General features: G+C 52.7%; 1 protein-coding gene across 1 annotated transcript in view; it reads right to left on the reverse strand.

The window, feature by feature from the left end:
- Positions 1-1158: 1158 nt before the first annotated feature.
- SNX22 (sorting nexin 22) overlaps positions 1159-11201 on the reverse strand; it is an 11863-nt gene continuing 1820 nt past the window's right edge. The window contains exons 2-7 of the mRNA XM_015418717.1: positions 7149-7232; positions 6353-6457; positions 6172-6257; positions 5279-5311; positions 3953-4026; positions 1159-1289 (exon numbers count right to left, since the gene is read on the reverse strand). Coding sequence (XP_015274203.1) covers positions 1159-1289; positions 3953-4026; positions 5279-5311; positions 6172-6257; positions 6353-6457; positions 7149-7232 — 513 coding nt within the window. The remainder of the gene's footprint in view (positions 1290-3952; positions 4027-5278; positions 5312-6171; positions 6258-6352; positions 6458-7148; positions 7233-11201) is intronic.

The raw sequence follows: 11201 nt of genomic DNA on the forward strand, positions 1-11201 counted from the left end.
CCATCTAGTCCAGTATCCTGTCTCTCACACACACAGTGGCCAACCAGTTCCTCTGGAGGTCCAGCAACAGGGCATAGAGGCCCAGGCCTTCCCCTGATGTTGCCTCCTGACACTTGATATTCAGAGGTTGACCGCCTCTGAACATGGAAGTTCCCTTTAGTCACTATTGCTAGTAGCCACCGATAGACCTCCATTAATCTGTCTGATATCCTTTTAAAGCTGTCTACGCCTGTGGCCATCTCTACATCCTCTGGCAGCGAACTGGAAGCCCCGCTTAATAGCAGAAGCTCATACTGGCAACAGACTTGGGGGGGGGGGAAACTTGAATCACTTCCACTAACCACAGTCTTTCCAGTTCAAGTACTTTTATTGCATAGCCCTTCTGATTGAAGACACCATCTTCTCCACTACTGTAGGAAGCAGAAACGCTGCTGGCTACAGCGATTCACATGACCAAGCGCCTTAAAGGTGCTCGTCTGGAAAAGATGCTTACCCATGCGCCTTCCCCTAGAAAAGCCTGCACCTTTCTGGCAGGCGGACTCCCCATGGTACAGTTAAAAGGTTCTAAGCAATGCGCTGCACCACTCTTAACCTGATGTTATGGCTTTGAGCAGGCGGCACGGGGGTGCAGCAGGTAGAAACCGTGATGCACATAAGGACTGACAGAACTGCACTTTTGGCAAGTAGCGTGTCTCGGTCAGCCAGGGGTCACTGCAGGCTGAGCAGGCAGCACGGGGGTGCAGCACGTAGACAACGTGATGCACATAAGGACTGGCAGAACTGCACTTTTGGCAAGTAGTGTGTCTCGGTCAGCCAGGGGTCACTGCAGGCCCACCCAGCTTACCTTTAGCCCCTTTCCTGTGCAACACAGTGGGCCAGGCTTTAGTCAAAATCTGCCGGCTCTGGAACCCAGGGTGACCTGTAGCTGAAGCTGAAGGAGCAGACCCCCCCACAGTGTTTCCAAGTGGTGCTGTGCCCTCTTCCCTCTGAAAACCACAAGGTCCATTTTCCGTCTTTGCCTCTGCACTACACACGAAGCAGCCTGTATATAGCGCAAGAGTCGCATGCGCACACCTTTCTCCTGTAAAGCCGAGGGTGCAGGTGCCCAGGTTCGGTTCATCTCTTTCCTAGAACGGTCCCAAAGGAGCGGAAGGGACATCAAGGGGACGGCAGGGCCCTTGGCAGCTCCAGGCTGGGTCTTGCCGTGAACCTGGCATCCAGGCTGAAGCCCGTCTCGGGGGCATAGAGGCCCTGCAGCACTCCGCTCAGAATCACGTCGGGAAGCACATCTGGGGAAAGGAGAGGAACACGTGAACTCGTGAAGCTGCCTTATACTGAATCAGCCCCTTTGTCCGTCTTAAGACAGTATTGTCCACTCAGACCCGCAGCCGCTCTCCAAGGTCTCAGGCGGACGTCTTTCCCATCACCCACTGCCAGATCGTTTTTTTTAACTGGAGATGCCGGGGATTGAACCTGGGACCTTCTGTGTGCCAAGCTGATGCTCTGCCACTGAGCCACGGCCTCTTCCCTGGTCAAGAAGCGGTTAATGATGGCACGCAAGCCTGCCTTCTCATCTGCAGCTTGGGGAGGGATAACTGATCTGCCTTGTAGGGCTGATGTAATAATCGCTTTTTAAAGATTATCTGTACCCCCCCCTGCTCTTGAAGCTGCTCAGCAATGCTCCCTCTAAGCTGTGGAGTCTTGTGAGCAAAAACTCTACTTTGTGGGCTACCGGCATTACACTTATGAGTGAGCCACTTGGCTGCTGCATATATTAGTTTGCTCTGGAGCCACTCTTCCTGAGCCAAGACAAAAATCTGTGATCTGGAGGCTAAACAACTGTGAGCTAGCTCACACTAACTCAGCTTAGAGGGAACACTGCTGCTCGGTATTTAAAAAAACGTAACCTGGCCAATATAAAATTAGCAGCAGTAGCAATAGTCTTGCGCCAGGGGTGAAACGACCGGATGCGTGCAGCTGAAGGTTTACTCCATTTGCAGCTTGCAGGAACTGTAATTTCAACAACTGGTTAAATGGGAAGCCAGTTCCGGAGTGGGGTGGGAGAGAGGCGACTGGTCTTTCTTCCCCTGCTGAAAGTCTCCCACAAGCATCCCTTTCTGCCCCCACGCATTTCCCCTTGGCTCCAACCAAGCAGATGACAATATACAGTGTCCCTTTGCATCCTTTGCAAAAGCATCCTTTACAAAAGTCCTCCTGCCTTCTAACAAGGATAAAAGGAGTTGGAGATCTCAATTCCTATGCCATTCATGGCTGACAGAGGGAGCTTTGACTCTCCAAAGCTCATACCCTGAAACTCTTGTTGGCCTCTAAGCTCCTCACCACCAGTGGGGAAGAACATACAAGAAAGTTTTCCCCACTGAGGATGAAAGCAGCTTGGGGCAAGGATCAGTTTTCAACAGTGATGATGATGACGATCGTATAGCAGTGTGTGTGTAGTATAGCCAGGAGATCCTAAGATTGTCTGGCAGGCACAAGCTAGCTCTGTTCGCATCATGCACCACTAGGTGGCAAGCTAGACTTGTGTTTTTTTAAAGGCAAGAGACGTTTCAGAGGTAGTTTTGCTCTTGCCTGCCTCTACATCACACCCCTGGTATTCCTTGGAGGTTGCCCTTCCAAATACGAGCCAAGGCTGACCCCGCTTAGTTTTTGAGATCTGACGAGGCCAGGGAAGTAAACTCTCCAAAAGGGGGGGGGGAGTTAAATAGCATCCACTTTGGGGCTACATCCATTCAGAAAGGCAGGAAATACATACTTTAATTTAAAAAAAAAAAAATCATAGCCTCTGCAGTGGTATTCTGGTCACAAACAGATGGGGCCGGGGGAAGAGAGAGGAATCGCACAACCACACCAGCCGGCCTGCATCCTGCCCTGCTGCTCAGCAGCCTGTCATTCCACAATCGGAAGGGAACTGAAGCGCCCTCTCCCAAGCCCCTTCGATCTGTTTCCTACACACCCCATGGGCTCATTCTCCACCACAGCAAAAGCCATTAGAAACCATGAGTTCTACATCATGGAAGTGTAAAGCAGCACTTTGACTCCTCTCCAGCTCCCTGAAGGCGCAACAGAATCTGCAGCCACTGTTCCCTCTCTCCTCCCACCCTCAAATTGGCAGCCCGGAAATGGACCCTCCGGCACTCTACATCAGGGGTCCCCAACATGGTGCCCATGGGCACCCACCAAGTCTTTTTAGACAGTGGGTGGGGCCAGGTGGGCCTTTCGCCCAGCAAGGCTTCCGATTGGCTACGCACAGGGCTATTTTTGGGCAGGAACGCACAGGAACGGAGTCCTGGCTGGCTCCCGAGTTGGCCACGCCCAGCAGGAACTCATTAGCATAACAGGCCACACCCAACAGCAGGAACTCATCAGGATTGGCTACATTAGGGGTGTGTGGCCTAACATGCAAAGGAGTTCCTGCTACAAAAAAAGACCCTGGGTTTTGACAACAAACAAGGTAAACAGAATAAGAAGCAAAAGGTGGGTGTGGCTGGATAACCACACTTCTGGTAACGTGGGTGCGGCCTAATGCGCTAATGAGCTGTGCTGTCAGGGGTGTGGCCCAATATGCTAATGAGTTCCTGCTGTTGGGTGTGGCCTATTATACTAATGAGTTCGTGCTGGGCTTTTTCTACAAAAAGAACCCTGGCTACGCAGATGTGTTTTTTTTTAAGTTGCTTTACTAGCAGCGGCCACCACGGCACAGGGTTCTTCTCTATGTGAACAAAAGCAAGCTGTGGTAGCCGTTTTGTGGCTGGCTCTGCCTTCCGTGGCAGCTACTCTGTGGTGGCCAATCTGTGGTTATGCCCACCAGGCTGTGTGAGAATTCCAAGCGTGCTTGCGGGCTCAAAAACATTGGGGATCCCCGCTCTACATCCCCCCCCCAATCACCTCCCAGCCTCTTGATCGAGTAAATACGTTTCCCCCGTGGCCTTACCTTTGGAAGAGGGGAAAATGTAGGGATCCCTGCGGTAGCTGAGGACTGGCCGATGGGAGAGCAGGAAACGAGGGCTGCAAGGAGACACCGTAGGTTTTGTGTCTGAACAAGCAGGCGTGGCAAAGGGACACCCTTGCTTCCTCCAGGGATGGCTGTCCTCTACTCGAGGAGGACGGCCGCCCCACCCCGCTTGCAGAATACGGTGGGGCCCACCACCCACAGAGTTTAATACAGGGATAGAAACATTCTGTGCCATCTATTGAAGTGCTGAATTGGGGTATCTGATGCACAGTTTGCCAGGCTGACATTCCTTAAAAACTTCCTAGCCCAGGGCCAAATGTACTCATCTGCCGACACCCCTGTCCTGACCTGGATGCCCAGGCCAGACCAATCGCAACAGATCTCGGAGGCCATTTGGATGGGGGGCCACCAAGGAAGCCCAGGGTTATGACACAGAGGCAGCAAACGGCCAACCAGCTCTGAATGTCGCTTGCCTTGAAAACCCCACTAGGGGTCGGCATAAGTCAGCTATGGCTTTGGTAGTACTGTCCACCATCACCTACACGCCCATGTGTACATACACAAGTGCTATCAAGTCACAGCTGACTTATGGGACCCCAGCGAGGAGCTTCCAAGACAAGTGAGAAGCAGAGGTGGTTGGCCATGGCCTTCCTCTGCAGAGCCTTCCTTGGTGGTCCCCCATCCAAGTACTAACCCTGCTTAGCATCTCCCACGAAGGGGCCTTCAAGGCAAGTGAGAAGCAGAGGTGCTTGGCCATTGCCTTCCTCTGCAGAGCCTTCCTTGGTGGTCCCCCATCCAAACACTGACCCTGCTTAGCTTCTGAGCTCTGACGAGATCAGGCTATACCACACCCTGCCACATTCGCACCACAAGCCCGTGCCAAGCAATAATGCAGAACAAGACCAATGGTGCTCCTTTGTTTAACATGCAGAATTCTGCAATGAGTGCAGAATTGGAAGGGGGGATTTTCCCCAAAGGACTGACACAACTCTGCACATTCTTTATGAGACCACTTTCGGGGGGGGGGTTTCTTCCAGCTGCAGAGAGCACACGCCTTCCTGAAGAAGGCAGGACATTTCTGGGCCACGAAGATCCACGCTCTCTCTGGGAAAGGCCTGGGCAGCTCAAGCCACAGAGCGACCCCTTCTCACGTCCCCATTTCTGGCAGGGAGCTCCCCGGAGTCGGAGCACAGATGCCGGCTTCTGCTGCTGAATGACCAGACAGGCCACCGCCTGGACCTTGCTCTTGCTCACTGGCCCACCCCCACCCCCCTAAAAGAAGCACAGGGACAGACAGAGACTTGCCTGAGATCTTGCATGGCCAAGTCTCCCAGGGAGCTGCAAAGGAAGAACAAAAAAAAAAACCCCAGAGTGAGATGTGAATGCTTTGGCAGAGGGTTCAGAAACAAGAGACCGCTCGGTGCCCCAAACCAGCCCCGGGGCCCTTGGAAAGAAGCAGCTACAGCCCTGACCTGTAGAGTCCAGGCAAGCCAGATCTCGGAAGCTAAGCAGGGCCGACCCTGGCAGGCACTTGGAAGGGAGACCTCCAAGGAAGACCAGTGCCGGGACGCAGAGGCAGGCAAGAGCAAGCCACCTCTCTGAAACGTCTGAGCCCCACTAGGAGTCATGGTTGACTTCTAGGCAAGCACACAAAACACGCAAAACTATATATAAAAAAGAAAAAAGAAGAAGGACGAGAAAAGGAGTTTGGATTTATACCCCACCCTTCACTCGGAGTCTCAGAGCGGCTTACAAACTCCTTTCTCTTCCCCTCTCCACAACAGACACCCTGTGCGGTAGGTGGGGCTAAAGGAGCTCTTTCGAGGACTGCCCGTGAGAGAACAGCTCCGAGAGAACTTGTGACTGACCCAAGGTCACCCAGCAGCTGCATGTGGGGGACTGGGGAATCAAACCTGGTTCTCCCAGATCAGAGTCCTCGCTCTTAACCACTACACCAAAAAAAGCAGCACCAGAGACTTTGAAGATGCACTTATGGGGACTACGGGGCAACCCTTAGAAAGTAAGCAGGAAGACCTCCCCTCCCCTCCCCCCACTCTGGCTGTCAGAAGCGGGTGGGGCTTAGGCAGTCAGAGAGAACCTCCAGGAGACTGACCGGGGGCTGCAAAGTCTCTCCAGAGGGAAGCCTCCCCGTCCCCTGTTCCATTCCCGGGGAAATGCCCTCTCTGAAGAGCGCTCACCCGGCCTCGGAGTCCTGTTGGAAGTGCCAGAGTTTCAGGAAGTCCAGCAGCTCTCTGGGCAGCTCTCTGTGTGACAACACGATCCCCTGCAACGGAAAGAGGAGCCAGGCCCGGTAAGTGGGGGGGGGGGTTTTTTTTCCCGCTTGCAAGGCTCCTAGAGGACGTCGGCCTTGCCGCTCACCTGCAGGTAGGCCTCCAGGCCCTGGCGCCGCTGCTCCATCACCTTCGCCATCCAGTTGGGCAAGCGCTTGGGAGGGAAGTCGGGGACTTTGCATCGCTTCTTGATCTGGGGGGGGGGAGCACAGGAGAACCCTCTCAAAAGAGGACAACGGCTCCGGCAGAAAGAGCCACGGGGGCCGGGCCTGGGACCGGCTCTTCCTCTTTGGGGACCCTTCTTCCGCTGACTGTAGATCACACTCAGTGGTCATATCTGTAAAACAGGCATCGTCTTCTAGCACACAGAGACAAAAACTGGAGGAAAAAACGAAGCCGTTGTTCCCTCTAAGCTGAGTGAGTGTGAGCTAGCTCACAGTTTTTTAGCCTCCGGCTCACACATTTTTGTCTCCGCTCAGGAAGGATGGCTCCAGAGCAAACTAATTTATGCAGTGGCCACAACTTCACAACTTTAATGCCAGTAGCTCACAAAGTAGTATTTTTGCTCACAAGACTGCACAGCTTAGAGGGAGCATTGCCCCCATCCCACCGGGTGTGGTGCTTTCTTAAATGGTGGTCAACACAAGTCTGAGACCCGGACGCTCCCCTCGGCCTTTCTGCCATCCCCGGGGCAGAGTCAAGATGTGTCACTGCCACTAACTCCACCAACCTCTGGCGGACATAGAAAGGGGTTTCCTAAGCTGTTCCATGCGGGCTGTGGTGGGGTGCATGAGGGTGTGTGTGAGGGGAATGGTACTCAAGGGCCAGGCCTTCTCTTCTAGAGGATGTGGGCCCAGGCCGGAACTGCAATCACAGATTCTCACCCGCTTATGAAGGGCGTGGAATTCACTGTAGCGCTTCTCCAGGGTGTGCTTCCGCCCGTTGCAGAAGACATCCACCTTGAACACCTGCAACACCAAGGCACAGGTCTGTTAGACACCCCTAGCCTCCAAAGAAAGGTCTCGCACCCAGGGCTGCCAGTCAGACAGACCACCTGGCAGCAGCCCCGCATGAAAAAGGTCCACATCCTGCTGCTGCTGCTAAGAACGTAAGAAGAGCCCTGCTGGACCAGACCAGTGGTCCATCTACTCCAGCATCCTGTCTCACACAGTGGTCAGCCAGTTCCTCTGGACAGCCAGCAACAGGACATAGAGGCCAAGGCCTTCAGAAGAACACAAGGAGAGCCCTGCTGGATCAGACCAGTGGTCCATCCAGTCCAGCCTCCTGTCTCACAGAGGGGCCAACCAGTTCCTCTGGAGGCCAACAGCAGGACACAGAGCCAAAGGCCTTCCCCTCATGCTGCCTCCTGTCTCTGGGATTCAGCAGCTTAGTGCTTCTGAACGTGGCGGTTCCCCTCAATCACCACGGCTGGTAGCCATTGACAGACTTCTCCTCCACGAATCTATCTCATTCCTGTGAGTCTCTCGCTTCCTTTCCCACAATGCAGCAGCACTGCCGGGTCTCCTAACTGAAGCAAACTCCACTGGACAAAGGCCTCTTTGAACACAGACTTTGGCCGGGCTCCTCAAAGCCAGGCGTGGGGGAAGAATGCTAAATAAACGCCACTTGACGCACAGAGGAGCCAAAAGGAGACCTTTCTTTTGGGTCCTCGTAGTGTTCGTAGCTGGCGTGTGGGCCACAGAAGCCCAGCCCACTCGCCATGGTGACGCAATAGATGTTTTGGGGCCCTAAAAGGCGATTTATATGCAAAAATGAAGATGAAAATCCAATGGGATGGTTGGGCTCTTGGTCAGAACAGAGGCTTAGTTTTCCCAACGGAAGCTACTGCCTACCTATCTAATGCCCACCCTGCTCTGCCACAGAAGCACATGCCCATGTTTCCTTCCTTCCTCTGCCAAGAAACCCTACAGACTCCTCAGAGATTCAGAGCAGATATGTGCAGGGCTCTTTTTGTAGAAAAAGCCCAGCAGGAACTCATTAGCATAATAGGCCACACCCAACACTAGAAACGCATTAGCATATCCAGCCACACCCATGAGAGCACAGCTCATGCACCCCCATGTAAGGCGATTTATACGCAAACATTAAGATGAAAATCCAATGGGATGGTTGGGCTCTTGGTCGGAACAGAGGCTTAGTTTTCCCAACGGAAGCTACTGCCTACCTATCTAATGCCCACCCTGCACTGCCACAGAAGCACAGGCCCATGTTTCCTTCCAAGAAACCCTACAGAACCCTCAGAGATTCAGAGCAGATATGTGGTACAGTCCTCCCACAAGCAATGCTCCCTCTACGCTGTGGAGTCTTGTGAGCAAAAATTCTACTTTGTGAGCTATCGGCATTAAAGCTGTGAGCGAGCGATTTGGCTGCTGCATAAATTAGTTTGCTCTGGAGCCATCCTTTCCTGATCTAAGATAAAAATGTGTATGCTGAGGGCTAAAAAACTGTGAGCTAGCTCACTCTAACTCAGCTTAGAGGGAACACTGCCCACAAGCGTACCATCTTGGGACGGAACCTGATTCAAGACTTCTCCCCTGTCAACCGCTGCCCTGCAGTTAGAAAGCTAGCTCAGAAGGGCGAAGGCAGTTTTCTAACCCCTCTCCTTCCATGCACTCTTGCTTGTAACAGGGAAGAACCCATCTCCTGCCCAGTCCTGTTATGGCCAAGGCTGTGCACACACGGCACACTGGATCTGAAGGAGTGCGCATGCACACGAAATCTTATACCTTGGTTAAAGCTCTGTTGGTCTTAAAGGTGCCACTGGACTCCCAGCTTTGTTCTGTTGCTTCAGACCAACACGGCTACGTGCCTGATTGTATCTGAAGATGTGTGCACGCCAATGCTCCCTCTAAGCTGTGGAGTCTTGTGAGCAAAAATTCTACTTTGTGAGCTCCTGGCATTAAAGCTGTGAGCGAGCGATTGGCTACTGCATACATTAATTTGCTCTGGAGCCATCCTTTCTGAGCTAAGAGCCGGAGTGTGCGTGCAGGAGGCGGAGGCTAAAAAACTTTGAGGTAGCTCACAGTAACTCAGCTTAGAGGGAACACTGGACTGCACGCACACAAAAGCTTATGCCCAGAATGAAACTCTGTTGGTCTTAAAGGTGCCACTGGACTCAAGCTTGGTTCTGCTGGTTCAGACACACACAGCTTGTCCACCAGAATCTGTTCCCGTGGAATGGCTCTCCCTAAGCCGCAAGTTTAAAAAGCTGGATACAAAAATAGCCCTGTAGCCAGATCTCAGGCACAGATTCACTAGAACCCTTCTGTCTGGCGGCCATCAGCCAAGCCTTTAATGTTGAAGTGAAGGATACTTGCCGGGTGCCGCTTATTTGAAGCCCTGGAGGGGAGGAAATCTTAGGGCTGGGGATTTAGCCTCAGGGAAGGGTGAGCCGAATAAAACAACTCTCTGCTTGCAGCCAGAAACTTGCCAGTCTGGGGGGGAGTTACTCAGTGCTCCCTCCCCCATCTGTGCCACAGGGTGAGGGGAAATAGGCTCCCCTTAAAGAATCACTGAGCTGGAATGCATAATTTGGAGATCACAGGGTGTGTGTGGGGGAAATATGTTCCACTTAAAGAATCACTGGTTTGGAACCCAGCTTTAAGAAACGAACACCTTTGATTTGTACCAATTCCACGATTCCTCCACTTCTGGCGCGGAGGTCTTCCTCGCTGGAGAAAGCCAAGCTGACCCAGCCCTTCCCCGGCACCACAGGGAAGCCGGCGCCACCCACTTAACTAAACAGAAAGCAGCTGACTCTTAAGGTCCTGAGTGCGGTTCGAGATGTGTCACTAAAATGACTCTTCCTCCCTTGGAAGGAGGAGAATGATTTCATGCCCCTCGTTTACAGAGCTCCTTCCAAGTCACGCGGTCCCTTTCTGCCTTCTTGCATTTGCACGCCCCCCGCCTGTCACGGGCCAGGAAGCTGACACGGGGGATGCTCCAGTGGGTTACTCATGCTTCTTAGCATAACAAACTCCCTGACCCATGTCTCCTTGGGAGGCTGTTCAAAATAACACCGCCACTGAGCATCCCCATCAACCTTTGAAACCTTCAAAGCACTTCACACCCACCATATCCTTGGAATTCTTACACACGGCTTTGTAAGGTAGGGCAGGATGACCATTAGGTTGCAGCCAGACTTGTGTAGGGGCCGCCTAAAACCAATCCTGGCACAAGCAGCATTCACACGGGGAACTTGCCCCGTCTACTCGCTTGGTTTGTGTGCTCAGTTTGTGTGGTCTGGATTGTGCAGGGTGAGGCTGATCTGTGACAAGTCACGGATCCGTAACATCAGCCCTGCGAGGTGGTGGATCTGTAAGAATAGCACTGATTTTTTCCTTCTTCCAGATTAAAGTCACAGTTGACTTTGAAGGCAAGAGACATTCAGAGGTGGTTTGCCATTGCCTGCCTATACGTAGCAATCCTGGACTTCCTTAGGGCCAACAACAGGGCACAGAGGCCGGGGCCTTCCCCTGAGGTTGCCTCTTGGCTCTGGGATTCAGAGGATTAGTGCCTCTGAACATGGAGGTTCCCCTCAGTCACCATGGCGAGTAGCCATTGATAGACTTATCCTCCATGAATCTATCTAATCCCCTTTTAAAGCTGTTTTCCCCCGGTGACCATCACTACACCCTCCTCTGGGAGCGAATTTCACATTTTAATCACTCTCTGTGTAAAGTAATATTCCCTTCTGTCTGTCCTGAACCGACTACCCATCAGCTTCACCGGATGCCCACAAGGGTGGCTTTTCAAATCCAGCAATATAAAACTGAACTTGTGCATGTTTATAGAGTTCTGCTGCCAAACAAACTGGATAGCAGCTCAATAAAATCATTTGTGACCTGCGCCAGCCAAAAAGCCACGTCTTACACTCCCCCCCCCTACGGTTCTGCAAATTGCACAGGATACTGTAG

This window comes from Gekko japonicus, unplaced genomic scaffold (genome assembly GCF_001447785.1).
Source record: "Gekko japonicus isolate JY-2015 unplaced genomic scaffold, Gekko_japonicus_V1.1 scaffold150, whole genome shotgun sequence".
NCBI classification, from domain to species: domain Eukaryota; kingdom Metazoa; phylum Chordata; class Lepidosauria; order Squamata; family Gekkonidae; genus Gekko; species Gekko japonicus.